The 13901-nt window shown below is 41.1% G+C and overlaps 1 protein-coding gene across 1 annotated transcript in view; it reads right to left on the reverse strand.

The window, feature by feature from the left end:
- The window catches only part of LOC125454115 (low-density lipoprotein receptor-related protein 1-like), a 1886982-nt gene that overhangs the window by 796781 nt on the left and 1076300 nt on the right, over positions 1–13901 (reverse strand). The window contains exon 18 of the mRNA XM_048534492.2: positions 6800–6916. Within this exon, the coding sequence (XP_048390449.1) occupies positions 6800–6916 (117 nt within the window). The remainder of the gene's footprint in view (positions 1–6799; positions 6917–13901) is intronic.

The raw sequence follows: 13901 nt of genomic DNA on the forward strand, positions 1-13901 counted from the left end.
TTTTTTAAAAGTGACTTCAAATTCTACCATCTGTCATGGTGGGTTTTGAACTCAGATCACCAGTACGTTACTTGGATCTCTGGACTAACAGTGTGGAGGGTAGAGATAGCTGAAGTGGGCAGGAAAATGAGTTTTGATGCAAGGATTGTTAAGGAAAAATGGTAGGCATTAACAGAAGTAGTTAATGACTTACAACAAAGATATCTCACAGTGAAGAAGAGGGATTCAAGGAAGAGGATAAACCAACCAATGCTCACTAAGGAAGTTTAGAATGGCATCAAATTAAAAGAAAAAATGTTGCAAAGATTAGTGGCAAATCAGACGCCTGGTAATGTTTTAAATACCAAAAAACTTTCCAAAAACAATAAAGAGGGAAAGAAATAAACTCTGATGGTAAATTAGCAAAGGGATAAATTAGCAACAAGAGAACAGCCAAATGAATGTAGGCCCGGGGGAATGAGGTTGGGGAAATCACGACAGGGAAGCAGGAAGTGGCAAAATAGATGAATGATAAATACTTTTCAACATTATTGACAGTGGAATATATTATTAATATTCTAAAAATATGGAATGACCTATGGGCAAAAGGAGGAGAGGAAACAAGCACACACATCATAAAACCATCAGATATAGGAGCAGAATTGGACTATTAGGCCCATCAAGTTTTTTCAGCCATTAAATTATGTCTGGGATGTTTCTCAGCTCTGCATTCTTTCCATAACTCTTGCTCCCCTTACTAATCAAGAAACTAATTACTGGTGAAAAAGTACAAGAAAACTAATGGAGATAAAGACCAATACATTCCATGAACCATATAAATTGTTTTCAATTGGGATATGTATGAACAGAAACTTCTCCTCTCAGAGGAAAGTATATCTGTGGAAGTTCTTACCTCTGAGGGCTTAGATACTGGGTCATTAAGTATATTCAAGTCCAAGATCAATGGCTATTTAGTCAGTAAGGGAGCCAAGGGTTATGGGGAAAGGTATAGCTGCCAATTATCAGATCAATCCTGATTTCCCTAAATAGCTCAATGAGCTGAATAGCCTACTGCTTCTCTTAGATCTTATGGTTGTATCTGTGTTTTAGGTTACAGTTCTTTGATTGGGCCTTAGCATTCATCTGGAAATGAACTTGCTTTCTAGCCTTCAATGTAAAATCAAATGAGGAAAGGGTAGGTTGCTCCATTCGGAGCTCCTCTCTGCTCGCCAGTTCCTTTTCCTTTCTTTTTCTCTTCTTCTCTCTCCTTTCTGCAGTAATTCCGTCCCCGCCCATCTCCCACCCTTTTAGCAATTTGCCTAAGGAATCGGGCCATGACCGGGTACCGTGTGGCGGGAGCTCAACACACAGGTTGCGTCTTGCAGCGACGGCGAATTGAACGTGGGCCGGAGTGATGGTGGCGGATCAAGAGTGGGCCGGTTTAGCAGCGAGGGAGGGTCGGTGGCGTTGAGTGCAGCCAGTGAAGCAGCTGCAGAGGGAACAGGCTGGTAAGGCGGCACCAGTCGACAGTGAGAGTGGGCCTTTCGCAGGGCAGCAGTGACAGCGGTCTCCTGGCCATCCTGGCGATTGGAATGGTCCCTGCTCCATTGAGGAGATGGGATTTGGGACTTTCAAATCTGGACTTTTTTTTCTTGTTTACCTCTGGGTCTATTAAAATCTTTTAATTCTGGCTTCCGTAACCAAGTGGGTGCCGGTGAATGGTAACTTTGTGCACTTTTTGCTGTGCCTCTGTATTCCTACACTTAGTACATGTGACAAGTAAATAAATCTAAATTTAAACCAATGTTTTGTAGTGTTTCCTGTTCAGGAATGCCTTATGCTTGCTTTTTGCAGGCTTCCAGATCTTCTGGTCACTATTTATCAAAACAGTTTTGATGCTCCCTAGTGGAGAAACCTAGACTCTCCTCGCAAGTGCTGAAAATGATGGATTTATTGGCTGGCCAGGCACTGTGGAAATCGTGCCAGCTCAGTTGGTTGAGTGATCACAGGTTAGACATGCGGGACTGGTTGTGTAGATATATTTTTCATAGAATCCTTGAGTCTGTTGACATCTGTGCTGCCATTTTCAATCAGGATGTGGAGTTGCTGGTGTTGGGCTAGAGTGGACAAGTTCAGAAATCACACGACACCAAGTGGGCAGCACGGTGGCTCAGTGGTTAGCACTGCAGCCTCACAGCGCCAGGGACCCAGGTTCGATTCTCACCTCGGGTGACTGTCTGTGTGGAGTTTGCACATTCTCCCCGTGTCTGTGTGGGTTTCCTCCGGGTGCTCCGGTTTCCTCCCACAGTCCAAAGACGTGCAGGTTAGGTGGATCTGCCATGCTAAATTGCCCTTAGTGTTCAGGGGTGTGTGGTTTATAGGGGGCAAGGTCTGGGTGGGATGCTTCCAGGAGCGGTATGGACTTGTTGGGCCAAAGGTCCTGTTTCCACACTGTAGGGAATCTAATCTTATAGTCCAACAGATTGATTTGAAAACCCAAGCATCTGCAGCCTTGCTCCTTCTTCAGGTGTTATCAAGCTTCTTGGGGATATTACCCTGGATTATATGGTATTTGGTTCAGCAGAACTCACCTTTTGCTATGAATGGGTGATGTGAGCCTCCTTGTGGGCCCTCAATGGGAGAATGACATAGACAAACATGTGCCACTATTTGGGAAAGGATGTTTCCATGAAGTATTGCATTTGACAATTCATAAAACATAATTTGACAATAAACCTTTGCTAATCCTAAAGGGGCTAATGGATGTACAGCACCCTCTCCACTGGCCCACAAGCAAGCAGATTGTGTGCTCTGAAGTTTGGAGGTAGTTGAGTTGATTAAGAGCAACATCCAAATGGGCAATGGAACATAATCTTCAATTATTTTGGCCAGCTGCACCACAATCCTGTTGCAGCTAGTATATAATGTACATCCCATGCTTAAAAAAAAACTCAAGCACAGGCATCTTCAATCTCTTCATAAAAATTATTGAATCCCTGCAGTGTAGAAGCAGGCCATTCAGCCCATCACACGACACTGGACACTATGAGACCATTTAGTGTGGCCAATCTACATAACCTACAAATCTTTTGATGATGGGAGAAAACCAGAAAGCAGCCAGGGGAAACCCATGCTGACATGGGAGAATGTGCAATGTCCACACAAAGAGTCACTCAAGGCTAGAATCAAACCCAGGTCACTGGCACTGTGAGGCAGCAGTGGTAACTACTGAGCCACCATACTGCCCTAAGTTTGTGAATGAAGCATCAGTCCCTCATTAACAGAACTCAGCTGTGACGGGCAGGAATCTCACATCATCATCAAAACCTGGGAATTGCTGCGTTATGAAATTACATCACTGCCCTGAGTATGACACGGCAGGCCGGAGGAGGTCAGTTCAAAGAGCAAGGTGGTGGATATTCTTTCTTCTGGAAGGGTAAATTTAAGTGTGAACTTGAGCTCTGTAAACCTGATTTCACCAAAAAAATTGAACCAGTTGAGATCCCAGTAAGTTGTCTGTGAGATAAATAAACCTTGGGCTTTTCCTATCCCAAAAGCAGGACACAACAGCTGTCAATGTGTATTTCCTAACTATACATTCAACAGATGAACCTTGATCAATTGTTGCCTCCAGTCTGAAAGGGAGAGAAGCTGACTTTCCTTGGTGATCTCAGTGGGTGGGATACAAACCTCTGGAAAGGCATGATTTCAAGTAAGGAAGAGAAAGGACAAGTACCACTGGAGTCCTCTTGATAGCATATCATGCAGAAACTGTTTTTGTTTTCTGCTCATGTAATACAAAAATGCATTTAGTATTTTTCTTTGAAGTATTTTATGAATGATTAGATTTTTTAAAAAAAATCTCTATCCTTGAAATTACTTCAGAATATCTTAACAAACGATAATCTAACATCATTTCACTAAGGAGACTAATTGATTTTAAAAGGTATTGATTGAGGCACAGTTTACAATTAAGAACTCTTTGTTAACAAGAAGCAATGAAATGGAAATTAGTTTAATTTTCTAAATCTTTTAAATGAAGTTATAGATATTTGTTTCTCATGATTACAGAACATTGTTTTTAGCCTGACAGGAGAGTCAATTAAATTAGTTAAGTTGCATTAAGTTTGCTTAATTGATTTCTTCTGAATTATATGAACAATTTGAAAATATACCTCATTTGGTGATTTGAGTTTTGTGCAGAGGTGAATAATACAGAAGATTATTCAATATCGAAGACTTTTGGTTGCTGGCAGAATAGAATGTCTAATTGAATATTTATTCAATATTCATTTTGTAGTGTGGTTCCAAATAAACAACACATGATTTTTTAAACTCAGCGAACTGACTATAATACCCATTTTTAATAGAGGTCAAAGTGAGGAAGAGATATTGGTAGGGACAAAAACTGAGATATGAAACATATTAATCCATAAGAAAAACTCTAAAGCTGTTAGATAGGTTGATACCAGAAACAAAGGATTGTAAAGTCCCTTCTGTGATATAATCCATAAATGCTGAACGGTTTTAGAAAGCACAACTAATAAACAATTTTTTTTACATTTGGTTTGTCCTTTGGTTCCTGATGCAAGTTTCCCTTCAGGCCACACATGTTTGAAACAGATTGAGGTTGCTTTACTGATGGTTGACTGGTTAAATGCCTGGAACTCCATCCCTATCAGCCCAGTGGATGTACTATACCAAATAGAATCTGTTTCAAGGCAACAGCTCACTTTTAGCTTCTCATTGACAATTTGTATTGAACAATAGATGCTGGCCTTGCTGGCATGTGACATATCACACAATGTGAATGATCCAGCATGAAATCCAGGCTCTGGCGTTTTTGACAACTTGAGAAATATTGATTGCAAATCAAACACATAAGTTACTGAATTCTACCAAAGCCATTGATGCCATCTCAAAATCACCTTATTTACAACTCTTTGGAGGTAGTCATCGAATATTACAAAACCAATGCCAGCCCAGAAATTGGTGGCTTTTTACGAAGACTTAAAACTTACAAAACTCTACCTATAGCTTTAATTAACTATGGTTGGATTATCAAAAAAATATATAGTTCATCAATCTTATGAGGACAAACACATGCTATTTTCTTTCACACAGCTCACAAACCCTTCAGAAAATTATTTATGGATGAAAATTGTAATTTATTTCCAAATTTTCACTCTGTAGATTTCTCATGGCTTCCAATTATTTCATGCATATTTCATGCTCAGAACAGTCTTTACTACTCTTCTTTATCAGTCATGATAACGCTTACAAGCTTCGATGAAATGAATTGAACCACTGTGGCAATTATAATGATTTCAGTGCTACTTTTAACCGTTGTTTTTGTCATATGCTTCACACTTCAGTGAAGCGCTTACATCAATTGAACTTGAGTTAGTTTTAATCTTGCAGAAGCTGCTCAGTTAAAACTTCAAGCAAGATTGAATTGATAACTGTCAGCATGAGAAATTAGCAGTTTTGCAGTGTAACGTGCCAGTTAACTTAATAATTTCAGAGAAAGTAGGAACTGCAGATGCTGGAGAATCTGAGATAACAAGGTGTACAGTAGGGTGAACACAGCAGGCCAAGCAGCATCAAAGGTGCAGGAAGGCTGAAATTTCAGGCCTAGACCCTTCTTCTTTTACCTTTTAATAATTGTTTGCTTTTCAGATCTCGCATAATCATAATGGCAGCAGCTTCATAAATTAATACTCTTCAATGCGGTTGCTTAAATTAGATCCAGCTACAATATGAAAAGAATTTCCCTTTATGAAGATAGGTAGATAGGCAGGTAGTACTGAGGAGGTGGGGAAGCTGCAGAAAGATTTAGACAGTTGAGGAGAGTTGGCCAGGAAATGGCTGATGAAATTCAATGTGAGTAAATGTGAGGTTTTGCACTTTGGAAAAAAGAATACAGGCATGGACTATTTTCTAAACGGTGAGAAAATTCGCAAATCAGAAGTGAAAAGGGATCTGGGAGTGTTGGTCCAGGATTCTCTAAAGGTTAACTTGCAGGTAGAGTCCATAATTAAGAAAGCGAATGTAATGGTGTTGTTTATCTCAGGAGGGTTGGAATATAAAAGCAGCTATGTGCTTCTGAGGCTTTATAAGGCTCTAGTTAGGCCCCATTTAGAACACTGTGTCCAATTTTGGGCCCCACACCTCAGGAAGGACATACTAGCCCTGGAGCGTGTCCAGCGGAGATTCACACGGATGATCTCTGGAATAGTAGGTTTAACATATGATGAACGGCTAAGGATTCTGGGATTGTACTCATTAGAATTTAGAAAGTTGAGGGGAGATCTAATAGAAACTTACAAGATAATGTATGGTTTAGAAGGGGTGGACGCTAGGAAGTTGTTTCCGTTAGATGGGGAGACTAGGACCCGTGGGCACAGCCTTAAAATTAGAGGGGGTAAATTTAAAACTGAAATGAGACGACATTTCTTCAGCCAGAGAGTGGTGGGCTTGTGGAATTCTTTGCCGCAGAGTGCAGTGGAGGCCAGGACGTTGGATGCCTTCAAGGCAGAGGTCGACAAATTCTTGATCTCAAAAGGAATCAAGGGCTACGGGGAGGGTGCAGGGAAGTGGTGTTGAAATGCCCATCAGCCATGATTTAAATGGCAGAGTGGACTTGATGGGCCAAATGGCCTTACTTCCACTCCTATGTCTTATGGTCTTATGGTCTTATGGTCTTTACATTCAAAAATGGATCATTCAAAAACAATATTCTTGATATATTGTACATTCCAACTGATTAACTATAATATTGCTCTTAGGATTCAAATCAATTTTGCAAGGAGACACTAACCGCATGATACAGCTTCATCTGATCGATCTCCACAGTCATCTTCTAAATCACACACCCATGACATTGGGATGCAACGTCCAGAGGTACAAGAAAACTGATTGGGTTGGCAAGTCTTCCCTGTAATGAAATAATATTGATCAGAGCACATCAGATGTCAGGAATCAATGCTGTTTTGTATAAATGAATAACTTTTTCAAAAGCAGATAGAAAGAATTAATCTTGAGATTGAAACATGCCAGAATTACCCATAAAATGAGATCTGATTGTATTAAAATATTCCACGTGCAAACAATCACACAATCTAATCTTGAACATGTGGTTTCTGTAACAAGAAAATCTTCCTTATTACTCAACTGAATATAACACTGGTTATAAACTCCATCTCTTTGTCCGTTACATTGATTACTGTATCGGCACTGCCTTTTGCTCCCACGAGGAGCTCGAACAGTTCACTCACTTCACCAACGCCTTCCACCCCAACCTTAAGTTCACCTGGACCATCTCTAATACCTCTCTCTCCTTCCTGGACCTCTCTATCTCCATCTCTGCAACCACCTAGAGACAGATATCCATTTCAAGCCCACCGACTTCCACGGCTACCTGGAGTACACATCCTCCCACCCACCTTCCTGCAAAAATGCCATCCCCTGTTCCTAATTCCTTTACCTCCACCGCATCTGCTCCCAGGATGAGGCATTCCACTCCTGTACATCTCAGATGAACGAGTTTTTCAAGAACTGCAACTCCACCCGGCCACCACACGCCCCGCAGTGGTCGAGAACACCCTTGACCGTGTCTCCTGCTATTCCCACAACTCATCCCTCACACCGGCTTGCCGCAAAAAAATTCAAAATAGAATTCCCCTCGTCCTCACATACCACCCAATCAACCCCTGGATCCAACGCATTATCCTCCAACACTTCCGCCATCTGCAATCCGACCCCACCACCAAAAACATTTTTCCACTCCCACCCTTATCTGCCTTCCGGAGGGACCACTCTCTCCGTGGCTCCCTTGTCCGCTCCACACTCCCCTCCAGCCTCATCACACCCGGCACTTTTCCCTGCAACCACAGGAAATGCTACACCTGCCCCTATACTTCCCCACTCATCTCCATCCCAGGCCCCAAGAAGACTTTCTACATCAAGCAGATGTTCACCTGCACATCTGCTAATGTGGTGTACTGCATCTGCTGTTCCTGTTGTGGTCTCCTCTACATTGGGGAAACCAACAGAGGTTGGGGACCGCTTTGCAGAACACCTCCGCTTGGTTTGCACTAAACAACTCCACCTCCCAGTCGCGAACTACTTCAACTCCCCCTCCCATTCCTCAGACGACTTGTCCATCCTGTGCCTCCTGCAGTGCCACAATGACGGTTGCAGGAACAGCAACTCATATTCCGCTTGGGAACCTTGCAGCCCAATGGTATCAATGTGGACTTCGCAAGCTTCAAAATCCCTCGTCCCTCTACCACATCCCAAAACCATCCCTGTTCGTCCCCACCTCCCTAACCTGTCCTTCCTCTCACCTATTCTCTTCTCCCACCTCAAGCCCCACCCCCATCTCCTATCTACTAACCTCATCCCACACCCTTGACTTGTCTATCCACCCTGGACTGATCTATCTCCTCCCTACCTCCCCACCTATACTCACTTTTACTGGCTCCATCCCTGCCTCTCTGACCAATCTATCTCCTCTCCACCCATCTTCTCCCTTATCCATTTTTTTCTGCCTCTCCCTCCGTATTTATTTCAAAACTCTCTCCCCTTCCCCCATTTCTGAAGAAGAGTCGAGACCCAAAAAGTCAGCTTTCCTGCTCCTGAGATGCTGCTTGGCCTGCTGTGTTCATCCAGCTCTATACCTTGTTATCCTGGATTCTCCAGCATCTGCAGTTCCTAATATCTCTGAATATAACGCATCCCATTTTAATGAAATGCCACATTTGTACCATTTCCATGCAACAAACAATATATTATAATTGTTAAGTTTTGGGGGTTTGTGACCTCAATTACTTAAAAGAGGCAGTTGATGAGCTTGCACTTAACACTTGACAGATCATGATAGGCAACGTTCATCATGCTCAATGCCATAAATACCATGATTTAGTATGGTTGTCATCTTGCCCAGAATCTTCATATTACTTTCTGCATAGCAGTCCCTGAACTATGCATCTCAACTAACCTCCACATGTTCATCCACCATCTTGAACTGTAACTCCTACTTGTATCCTTAAGCCCAATTTTGTTGTGCCTATTCTTTCAGCAGCATTCCAACGATTGTATCCAGGTGTGCTTCAGAGTGCTGCATTAATGTACCGAAACATGCTGTAAGTGGAGCGGAGATGGGCCATGATGGGGCAGAGAGTTTGCTAGCCAAAGACATGGGTGTATTCAGCCACAGCCCTTGGACCATTCCCCGTGTTGTAGGTGCTGGGTGTCCAGGAATGAGGCTGAGTGAGCAATCATCCAGCTGGAATCACCAAATACCCACTCTGACCCACATGACACAAGTTCTTGACTCTGAGTTTCTATCTCTTCAGTGGTAGGATAAGATACTGCATACTAATAAGGTGAGATAAAGTGATGATGTGGATGTTAATGAGTGATAATTCCCATACGCTCATTGCTGTTCACCAGTGACATTCTTATGTTGTCATTTTGGAATTTACTTGGAAAATGTGACTTGTTGCTCCCACTGTTGAGAAAGGCAATGCTGAACTTTACACGCAATTCTCCCAAATTTCTTAACCACATTATTCAGGACCTGGGAAAATTCTACCATGGGCTTCTTTTTTAGTTATGTTTAAATTTTGAATCACTGTCATCGATGAGGTAGATAATGAAGAACTTCAAATGGGTGCAGACATATTGGAGGAATTGGCAGAAAAGCAATTGATGAAACTTAATGTAGACGTGTGTGAATCTAGCCAATATATTATGAAGAATGCAGAGACTTCTTAAATAATGGATACAGTTCTGAAGGGATTGCAGCAGCAGAGAAGACAGGAAAACACATTTACTGAGCTATTAGAATATGGCATCCTTAATTTAACAGAGAGAATGTGGAAAGATCTCAGCATAAAACATAACAGCAAAAGATTTCACTCTTCTTTCCTCATAGTAATCTCCAAGAACACTTAACACCAGTGAAATAATACTCCCATGGTACACTCTAAAATTTCTTACTTAAATGATGAGGTTATAGAGCAAAACTCTGCACATTCACTTGTGACTCTCTCTGTCACTGTCTCTCCTTGAGACACATAAAACCGGGTAACTCATTGACTTTTCTCACCGAACTCCGAGGAAACAAAATAACTCAAGGCTTTTTCCAGCTGCATTGATTATTTTTATGCTATTACTTTTATGCACATCTGCTCTTATGGATCTTTTCTTCTGATCTGAACACACTACAGTTCTTTTTTTTCCCTCTGGGTCATAAATTTCAACTTAGTAAACATTTCAGCATTTGTCTCTCAGGTGATTTGATAATCATTTCGCTTAAGCTGTATTATGTCTTGAAAATTGTTTTGACAGACTGCAATAAAAAATGAATTTCCGATACTTGGAAAAAGAACATCATTCTTCACGGAATTATAAACCAAAATCTGTTTACCTCTATTTCAGAACCCACATTCCCAAGCAACAATAAAATATTCTTAAAAATCATCAAATTCTGTTGAATTTTCTGGGCTTACTTGTTTTCAGAAAACCACATATATTTTTGCAAAAAATAAATAATTACCAAATTATAGGTTAGTTAGATGCTCTTCTGCAACTTTGTGCATTTTAACTGTAAATAGTACATCACCTCTTGATGCTTTGTTTCAATTCATTCAGGGCATGTGGGCTTTGCTGGCTGAATCAGCATTTATTGCCCATCCCTAGTTACCTTTGAGAAAGTGGTGATGAGTTGCCTTTGAACCGGTGTAAATAGATCCATAATTTAATTAGGAAACAAGTTTCAGGATTTTGACTCGGCAACATTGAGGATTCTCACTTTATTTAGGTGAGCTTTGAACAATGGATATGTTTGACATCGAAGAATCCCTGCAGGTTGGAGCAAGTAAAGGTTACCCAACACTACATCTTGGAGTTGGAATTCCAAACACTTTAACAGCAGCAACAGTAGAATTACACGCTTACTACACTCATGACATGCATATAACCATGCAGACTGCAAAAGTCTGATTGAATATCCTTCACGCTGAATCTATATTACATGAACAAATCTTGAAACCATGCCTAACATTGCTACCTTACACAATTGGTGAATGACACTAGACTCTTCACCCTCTATTTCCTCATTAACACTTGCTATGATCTTTCCCACAATAGCTCCTGCATCAAGTCATGAAAATGACACTTTTGGTTCAGGCATGAAGAATTCTTCATGTCTACATTTGTCAATGCTCTTTGTTCAGTGAAGGTCATTATATAATGAACACATAGGCACAGTTAACATTTTGTTTCTTGTATGATATTGGAAGCAATGTTATTGCTTGAAAAGAATACAATTGAAAAAAAGCATAAATTAACATGATAGATTGTGAGACTAACATATAATTACAATAATAATCCTACACAACCCCTCAAGTCCTACAGATCTTGATATTGGTGCTACTAATACAAATAGATTGCAATATGTTTTCATGGTATGGAATGTTTTGAATCAGACTTGTTTTTACTTCTACTTGATTTGACTTTTTTTTATTTTACCAGTTCCTAGTATTTTCCACAAGCTATTATATCCTGTTAAGTGAATTGATTGCAAATAGCAATAACTAGTCATACTGAACTGGTTTTACTCTATATTGACACTTGTAGGATATAAAAAATATATACATTTTTAGCACAGCCGACTGTTTTTCATATGGTTTATCAACGGTGTTGTTTTACTACTCATATATATCATGTGCAATGACTTGGCCATAATATGGGTCCTGCATTTCTCGACTTCAGCCACTTCCACTAGTTGTCTAGACATTCGTTATTGACATTGGGCCCGCTATGTGGCTCAATAGCTGTACAAACTGTCACATTTTGCTGCAGGCTTAAGAACATCTTTGACATTTTTTCAATTGGTAGCTCTGCCACGAAAGCCAGGAGGTCGTGGGTTTCATTACTACTCCAGAGGCTTGAACATCAAATCTGAGCTGACAGGTAATGTAGTGCAGCTCTAAAGGAATGCTGTACTTTCAGAAGTGTGGCCTTTCAAACATTTCTCCATAGCTGGTGGGAACATCTTATCGTGCACAAATTGGCTGCTGTAATTCCTGTATTACAACTGCAACAGAACTTCAGAACAACGTAATTGACCATGAAGCCCTTTTGAAAAATTGGGATAAATGGGGGCTAATTATAAAGGGCTGGATTTTCTGAGGAATTGAATCAGATGCAAATTGCCACTGTGAGAGATAATGGGAACTGCAGATGCTGGAGATTCCAAGATAATAAAATGTGAGGCTGGATGAACACAGCAGGCCAAGCAGCATCTCAGGAGCACAAAAGCTGACGTTTCGGGCCTAGACCCTTCATCAGAGCATGAAACTTTAACTTCCCAGATAATTCTTTCAGAGTTTGTGACCACTGGTATTCCACAGGGTGCTCATGTGCAACTATCATCTACAGTGCAGAGATGATTAACTGGTCATCACAACACCCAGGCCAGTACATTTAACTTACTCTTTGAAGTTCATTTATGATATTGTACTGTAAGGCTTCTTCATAGAAACAAGTTGTTGACAATTTTTACCACAAATTTCCTGAACACTTGAAATTAATTACTAAAATTTTAAGTTTACTTAGAGACATTGAATCATAGAGATATACAACATGGAAACTTTGATCTAACTCTTCCATGCCGGCCGGATATCTCATATAAATCTAGCCGTATTTGCCAGTATTTGGCCCTCTGATGAAGGGTCTAGGCCCGAAACGTCAGCTTTTGTGCTCCTGAGATGCTGCTTGGCCTGCTGTGTTCATCCAGCCTCACATTTTATTATCAAATTGCCACTGTGCCCTCTTTTGTTTCAGTTTGGAAATTAAAGCATTCTGCATTCCCGTACAAAGACTGCAGTTTGCTCTGTTTCAGTGTTTCCATTCTGACAGGCCTTTCTTGGCATAGAAAGTGAGGTGAAGGTAAACCATACCAAATTTATTCAGCGCAGTTAGACGCCACTTGAAGACACGGCATCAAAGACACTTTGGTAACTTCTGTCAAAGGTTAATTACATAAAATAAATGAGAGATTAGGTTGTAGGATGGAAGTTGACGTTGAATGCCAGGTGGTTAGGGTGTTGGGCATCAAGTGGGTTTGGTCCCAAGTTTGTAATGGGTAAGGAGCCACTAGGTCAGATACCAAGTGATAGCTGGGTAAGGTGCTGGTCAGTAAGCTTCTGGCAGAGATGGTGCCATATGCAAAGTGGTAAAGGTGTCAGGTGAGTGATAAGATGTTAAGTATTAAGCCGACATTTTGATGACAGGGAGATAGTGTGTCCAGCAACAGACGCAATGAAGGTTTTAGAGCCAGCATTTGGTGGAGTAGTATCTGCAGTGGGGCCTAGGGGTGGGATTGCATAAGGAGCAGGTTGGTGGGCTTGGATGTTAGGCCTGGGACAGGGAGGTGTTGGTTCCTGTTGGTGGGTCTAATGGCTGGAAGGAAGTCTGGGTTCTTGGAGATTCCAGGGAGATGGACCTGGACCAGGGCAGTGTCGGGTACTGGAAGAAAAGGGTCACAGGTACAGTGAGTTGTGATGGATTTGCAGGTGTGTGATGTAAGTTTGATGGTGGGCAGGGTAGGGCTGTGGGAGGGAGGTGGTCAGTTCAATACTTACTCAGAACTTTTCCTGAGTATCAATTTATGTATACTCCAAATTCTCTGGTTTATGTGGATACTTACGGTGGATTCTAGGCATAGGGGAATTGTCCAGCTGAAACTTTAACTTCCCAGATAATTCTTTCAGAGTTTGTGACCACTGGTATTCCACAGGGTGCTCATGTGCAACTATCATCTACAGTGCAGAGATGATTAACTGGTCATCACAACACCCAGGCCAGTACATTTAACTTACTCTTTGAAGTTCATTTATGATATTGTACTG

The sequence above is a fragment of the Stegostoma tigrinum genome, chromosome 7, assembly GCF_030684315.1.
Source record: "Stegostoma tigrinum isolate sSteTig4 chromosome 7, sSteTig4.hap1, whole genome shotgun sequence".
NCBI classification, from domain to species: Eukaryota; Metazoa; Chordata; class Chondrichthyes; order Orectolobiformes; family Stegostomatidae; genus Stegostoma; species Stegostoma tigrinum.